A 7302-nucleotide genomic window follows, 5' to 3' on the forward strand; every position below is an offset into this window, starting at 1 on the left:
AACCTATAAAAAAAAATAAAAATTTAACCTATAGTTTCTTGTTCACATGGAGTCTCGAGACATTCAATGGTGTTAAAGTCACATAAAACAACTTCAGCATTACAGCTTGACTAAAAACATGCCAGGAATTTTTAATCTCATTGTTTTCTACCATATTATTTTAAGTTATTTTTTACTCAATATGATTAATACCCAGGTTACTGTTAAAAAATCACTTTCACCGCAATGTTCCCGAATTAAACTGAAAAAGCATTAAATACCTCAGTTATTAATGGAAATCTTTAACTTCTAGTAAGAAATATTATTTTCTAAAACAGCAGCCTTGGCTAGTTCTTTGAGCAACAAATTACCTCCCCTTGGTTCCATTTTCCAAAGCTTTTTTTCGTTGGACTTTCAAACCCAGGTCTCTCTATCAATCTATAGTTTCCTGTAAAACAAAGTAATTTTCATTGAATACAGTATGTATAACTCACCATCACATGCAAATTGTATTCATCCTAAGACAAGCCTTTAATAATGAAGACATGTTGTAAAAAGTTTTTCATGTCGAATATACCGGTATATATATATATATATATATGGGACAGGGAAGTAATTCAAACGGTGTGGACAATGAGGCTTGTTAAATTTTCGAGGCAATCCGCCCCTTTATCAAAACACAAAAAATACAAATACAATCACATAATATATATAAGAAGTACTGGAAATACAATAAAATACAATAAGAATAATGTTTTAGCAACTGGAGAAACAACAATGAACCCTTCGGCAAACGTGGGCCGAAGGCGGATACTAGCGTGACTGTATCATGTTCAACACTAGAACGCTATGCGACCAACGGCAGAGATATTTTGAATTCCCCCATGCATATCCTCCATACATTTATGTGAGGATCCAGTGTTATCTGGATTATACTGTTCATATTACTTCTTTGACCCATATATATATATATATGCAAAATAGATAAATGGAAAAATATGTATTATAACAATTCCCTAGATTGCCATCACTCTTTCATTAACCCACCTTTATCATTTATTCCTGGGTGAAGAAACCTGCAGTTGTTGCCCCATGTACACTGACCGCGAGTGTAGAAGCGACAGATTGGTTTGACGAAAGGCTTGCGTGCTCCAGGTTCTTTAATCTCCCCTTCCTCGCAATCTTCGTCCTTGATGAAAAAAAAAGTAATAAAAAATTATACTTCAAAAGTACTTCAGTGCAAACAGCTGAGTGATAATCAAATGATGCTGCATAATACTCTATATTATAGTAAGTTTTAAAAAAAAATAAGAAAATATATCTATTGTATATTATAAGTTAAAAACTAAGAAAGACTAATGTGCAAGCATTTTCTTCTATTTTTTTACTGTTGTTTTTTTTTTGGCAGAAACAAATTCAACATCAGGGTTGTATAAATTATTCCTAATATTAGGAAAGAGACAGATAAATTTCAACTCGAGGTAAAATTCTCAAATGGCTTGTCTGAGATTCAATTTCTAACTGGTCATGATCATGGACCTTTTAAGAATCCTTTATGCCTTATGACTTTTCCAGAAAGTATGTTAATTATATAAATTCAGTTTAAACGAGATGATGAAACTTTGTTTACTCACATCATCCACCTCCCCGTCGTCCCGGTCTGAATAAGCTTCTCCCTGCAACAAAATCAGACGATGATGAAACGCAAAAATTTAAAAATGGGACATGTACAGCTTTAAATATATATTCCAATCCTGACAATTCAATTCAATGGAAACTTTTAGCAGACTTATTAAAATAGCATCTCTCTTAATCATGAAGACATTCAGATAGTTAAAATTATATATATATATCTATAAATTCAAATTTTACAAATTTTGAAAAATGTCAAATATGTTAAATAAAGTTCTAATTTTAATAAGACTCTCATTATCCTGTGGCAGGGATTAAAATATTATTGAATTTTAAGAAATTCTAAATCAATAGTACAGAAAATATATATTATATGGTAAACCAGAAGACCAGTCAAAGATGTTTCAATTGTAGTGAAAATTTGCAAGAAATTTGCAACAACTTTAACTAGAACTATAACTATAAATTATACATCATAGTAAAAAGACAATTTTTTGTGTTTTTTTTTGTTTTATATGAAGGATAAAATTAATTTCTAATTATTTTTTGTATTGAAAAAAGAAAAGGAAAACAAACAACTCACATCTTCTCCCTTTTCATCTTCATCATTGCCTCGACTGTCATCCATTTTGTCTTTGTTATCATCTGTTGCCTTGGGAGCATCATCCATACCATCTTCATCGTAGTCAAGTTCAACGTGATCCTCTGGAAGGCTAGACTGTGCCTTGAGTTGTCCCTCTCGAATCTTCTCCCTCAAATCTGTGAACTTTGGTCGTTCCTGTTGGACTTCCTCTTTGCGATTGACCACTCGAGTATCAACCACATTGTTGACGGGAGCAGCCTCATCGTCGTCGTCACTATACGACTCTTCCTCATCCGACACATCATTGTAGATGTTCTCATTGTCCTCCTGTCTGTTAGCTTCGTCCAGTTGCCCTTCCTCCGACACAGGTGATGCAGGATTATCAGGTTCAACTTCGCCCTCCTCCTCGCCCATGTCACTCTCCGGAGAATCTATATCCTCTGTTTCTTCAGGAGAATCGATGTCTTCAGGTTCTACATCCTTTTGCACTCTGTCTTCTTTCTGTACTCCTCCCGACAAGCTAGTGTCCACACCGACATTACCTTGTTCCTCCTTTTCCAGGTCGAGAGTGTTCCAGTCCTCGTCATTGTCACTGTTGCCCTGTTCTACCATAAACTGGCCAGCACTGTTTGAAGGCTGCTTTGGATCAACTGAACCATCCATCAACTTATCCCAGGACTCCCTTTCACCCTCGACTGATTCTCCCACATCATGCATACTTTCATCCTCACTCATTGGTACAGATCCACTCTCTTCATCCTTTTCATCTTTGTCGATATTCATTTCTTCATTTTTCAAGTCACTTTCATCATTAATTTCTCCATCAGAACTGCCATTGTCATCAACGTTTTTCATATCATCTTCATCGTCGTCAATTTCTCCGTCGTCACTCATGTCGTTTTCTTGTTCTATATAAGTTGACTCTTGAGACACATCCTCTAACTGTTCATTGTGTAAATCACTGTCCATGCCATTTGTTTCACCCATTGCCTCTTCATCCTCCATTGGTTGATCCTCATTATCAACGCTGTCACTACAAACTATATTGTTGTCATTCGATTGTTCAGGCGAGGCTGCACTCTCCTCGAATTCATCAAAGCCTTTACCTTCCCTATCTTCATTTTCATCGTACAAAGACGATCCTATAGAATCACCCTCTGTATCAACAATTTCCTCATTGTCCATTTCATCTCCTTTCTCAACATCATTATCACCAGACCTATCACTTTGTTGGCTACTTGTTATCAAATCTGTATTGTCCTCTAGGCCTGTCGCCTGATCTTCTGCGTCTTCCAGGCCCTCTGGCTGATTTTTTGTATCCACAGTAGTTGAGTCTGGAACAATATCATTCTTCTGCACATTATATTGTTCCCCTGGCAAAGACATGCTGTCTTCCTCTGCCAACTTTCCACCAGAATCTGCTTCCTTCTTCCACAACTCTTCAAAAGTCTCCTTGTCAAGCACATGTGTTTCTTCTTGGCTAGTATCATCTGCATCTCCGTCGAGCTCTTTTATGTCATCTACACTGAAATCCTCATCATCTATGTCATCATCAATGTCTCCAATTTCCTTGTTTCCTGTTTTGAAATTAGAGTCCCTAGAACTCTCTCCTAGATCTTCACTTTGCTTGTCATTTTCCTCCTCCTCCTCCTGACTTTGAATGTCAGCCAAATCATCCCCTTGCATGTCGTCCTGACTTGAAACTTCATTATATTCTGTGTTTTCCTCCTCGTTCCTGTCTTTATAAACAGAGTCATCGCCTACTATCCCCTCTTCCTGAAAATCCTCCTGACTTGAAATGTCATCTGCATCTCCTTCCTGTAGCACTTCTTCTTGATTCTCATGATCTTCCTCTGTATCATTTTCCTGGCTCTCTACATCCTGATCATATTCTTCATTTTTCTCTCCTTCACCTCCTACAGAGCCCTCATCCTCATTTGTCTCGGACAATTGATCCAATTTTTCATCTAACCTACCTGTTGGTGAATTAACTGCTTCATCTTTTCCCTTAAAATTCTCGTAATCCTGGTTATTAGTGGATGAAACTGACTCTTCAACATCACTAAGAATTTCTCCTCCTTCAGTCGAAGAGACATCGTCCTGATCGCTAGTCCCTTCCACAATATTATCCTGTTGGTCTGAGGTGCCATCATCTTCCTCTTCCTTGTTGCCTAAAGCTGCTTCGTCCCCTATGTCCATCTTTCTTTGCTTCCGTTCTACCTGTTGATAATAAAAGAACATCCAATACATTCAACACCAAAAATACTTTGTGATTTTGACTTTAACTAACAGACAAATGAAAGTCTCTAATTATGCCTAGTTGTTCAAATTCTTACTGACATGGTCCACTTGTTCAAAGGGTGATTTGGCTAATCACAGTTTATTAACAATTTCAAAATCGCGACAAAAAAAATTGTGGTTAAAGTATACGTAGCATGACCAAATATACTTGTGAGTTGTCTCAGAAATTTACCATGATACTTCTCGGGAGAACTCGCACAAGGATGCTGATCCAAATATGGTATCTGTGACCATATATGGAAAAAGCCACTATCATAAAAAAAACATTATCAGAGATCTTCAACCAGTTTTTTGAAAGTCGTGTGATCATGAAGAAAACACATCTTACTTTGTATAATTTTTCAATTTCCGAATGTTTCACCTTACATATAACTCTGAATCTATGATCTGTTGAAATCTCGCGGGAAATCTCAATATCATCAATTAATTTTGATTACCTTGTAAGGAAATTGACCTTTTCATTTGTATGGCGGTATGTTTGAACTGATATCTGTGTGTCTTAATCATTTTGAATTTTACAATTTATTGTCAAAGAAATGACGTAATGTGCAGGTTTGTGGATTGAATATTGGTAACAGATACCAGAATCACCAATTTATATGTGTTTTTTTATCGAAGACAAATTTAATTGTAAAAGTATCATTAATATTGTGCCTTTACGGTTCATATATCACCTCGTTTCGTCCTCCATCTTTGTTTATACATTCGGAACCTAGTTACAGTAAGTGTTCTGGGTGTGTTTCGTAGGAATCTGCACATGCAGATTGCCACGAACTGGCTATTTAACTCAGTGATTTTCCATAGTCAGGCAGTCTTACACAAAGTCTTCGTTTGACTGGTATGACTCGCCTCTCTCTCATTCTCTATAGGTTTAGTGTTAGACATGTACAGGGTATCATGTAGGGTCAGTTGTTAGACAACCTATAGGATATATTAGTTTTTAGTTCGGGCCTAGGTTTGTCATGACTATATATATGTAGGGTTTTAACACCAAGTTTTATAGTCTGTCGTCTATTCTGTAGGAGTATGCCGAGTGGCCACTATAGCTACATGTATATATAGTTATATAGTTCGGTGTGTGAACGATAGATGTACGTGTGTGGTTGGAATACATGTTGAATTTACTGTGATTTCATATATACAGTACTCTACACTTATTTAGTCAATAAATTATATGTAGATCTTTATAACTGAGTCAGCTGTGTTTCATTTGCCATATACTTCCCTTTGTCAAATTCTAAGACTCAATTGGGCCAAAGATCCCCGAACTTGGGTTAGATTTCTAGCACAGAAACCATGCTTTTTACGTAATCATAGCTTGATACTGCCTAATGCTAATCATATTGGAGCTTTCTACACTATCAGCAATGGGAGGGACTTCATACCCTGCCTCGAGAAGTGTAGACAGTGTTTGAATATCGTTCTAATACTATAGGACTACAGCACTGAGCACTCAGAGCACTGTCAGCAGAGCTAATAAGTTAAGGTGACTTGATACACTTGTTAATATTCAATTATGCTGACACACTTTGATCAACTAAGAAAGGGTTTAATTATATACTTAGCATTCGCAAGTATAGTCACATGGACATTAACTAACCCGAATGCAGCGAGATAAACATACATTAGCCGATCGCGAGTACGACTACGTTCAGTTTTCTGCATCCGTCATGGCCAATTCGCAAATGGTAACATTATTTAACACTCGACAAGCATAAACCATTACTCACTGCGTTTAATAAGTTCTATTTCAGCTAAAAACTTTCTGAGATGGTCTGTCACGTCAACCATGTCGTGAAAATGGCGGACATTGTTATGCAGGTCCGCAGTGAATATCGAGGTAATACTTTTTAATTCATGATATTGACAATAAAAAAAGAACTCTAGAAGCACATGGATTCTTTCAATTTATATTTATATTCTGTGTCGTTGAAACATTTTTAATACTTCTGGTGTAACATGTTTCTCAGTTTTTAAAACGTTTGAAAATAAAGGGCAGGTAACTCTTATTTTTTCATGAATTAAAAAGTATTACCTCGATATTCACTGCGGACCTGCATAACAATGTCCGCCATTTTCACGACATGGTTGACGTGACAGACCATCTCAGAAAGTTTTTAGCTGAAATAGAACTTATTAAACGCAGTGAGTAATGGTTTATGCTTGTCGAGTGTTAAATAATGTTAGCGGCATCTGTGTATACCAATAATTATATTGTAAATCGTATATTTTTCCCGTTTGCAGAGATTTAAGTGATTGTTGACATCGGAGGCGTTGCATACCTGTTCTTTTTTTATAGTAGATACTCTTATTTTTTCTATGGTATTATATCTCAGTTTACTGTCAGAACTTCAGACGCCTGTGTTCAAATTTACATTCATTGGCACAAACAAATCACAGGTAATAGAATTATACGAATAGCTTATCTCACTTCATTAAATGATTTCACTGTCAATAACATAATGTTCATCATTTCCCCATAAGTTACAAAATAGTGATTCAACAATACTGAATCCATGATTATGCACAGTAAAAGGATGTGGAAACCTCTTGGCATAAAGCCGGGTAAACATGGAAGGGTTTACCGATTATACCTGGACGAAAGCGATCAATTCCGGTTGCACGGCTTCAGCAGGCTATACAGTTGAACCATGAATGGTTTTAAAATACGTCTGGTATTAGCTTCCTTTCAATTTCCATAAAATACTATCTATAACTTTTAACGGTAATCACACTTCATCGCATAGACGCCGCCATTACTAAATTTTCATTGGTAGGGCGAGGTCATATGACATTGGATTCATTCG

The 7302-nt window shown here is 36.4% G+C and overlaps 1 protein-coding gene across 1 annotated transcript; it reads right to left on the reverse strand.

Annotated features, from left to right (window-relative positions):
• Window positions 1–72: 72 nt before the first annotated feature.
• Window positions 73–7254, reverse strand: LOC117337930 (uncharacterized protein DDB_G0290685-like). Its single transcript, XM_033899079.1, has 5 exons — window positions 7090–7254; window positions 2195–4414; window positions 1614–1655; window positions 1027–1168; window positions 73–427 (listed from the first exon to the last, which is right to left on the reverse strand). The coding sequence occupies exons 2-5, from the start codon at window positions 4391–4393 to the stop codon at window positions 327–329; spliced, it is 2484 nt and encodes an 827-aa protein (XP_033754970.1). The 5' UTR covers window positions 4394–4414; window positions 7090–7254; the 3' UTR covers window positions 73–326.
• Between the last annotated feature and the right edge of the window lie 48 nt (window positions 7255–7302).

Source organism: Pecten maximus, chromosome 11 (genome assembly GCF_902652985.1).
Source record: "Pecten maximus chromosome 11, xPecMax1.1, whole genome shotgun sequence".
Classification (NCBI taxonomy): Eukaryota; Metazoa; Mollusca; class Bivalvia; order Pectinida; family Pectinidae; genus Pecten; species Pecten maximus.

Bases quoted from the DNA above. Each gene is read 5' to 3' on its own strand.
- LOC117337930 (XM_033899079.1), bottom strand. From the start codon at position 4,393: ATGGACATAGGGGACGAAGCAGCTTTAGGCAACAAGGAAGAGGAAGAT. The intron at 1,656-2,194 runs GTGAGTTGTTTG...ATTTTGTTGCAG, and splicing joins AAGATGAAAAGGGAGAAGAT to GGAGAAGCTTATTCAGACCG. The intron at 1,169-1,613 runs GTGAGTAAACAA...TTTTTCATCAAG, and splicing joins ACGACGGGGAGGTGGATGAT to GACGAAGATTGCGAGGAAGG.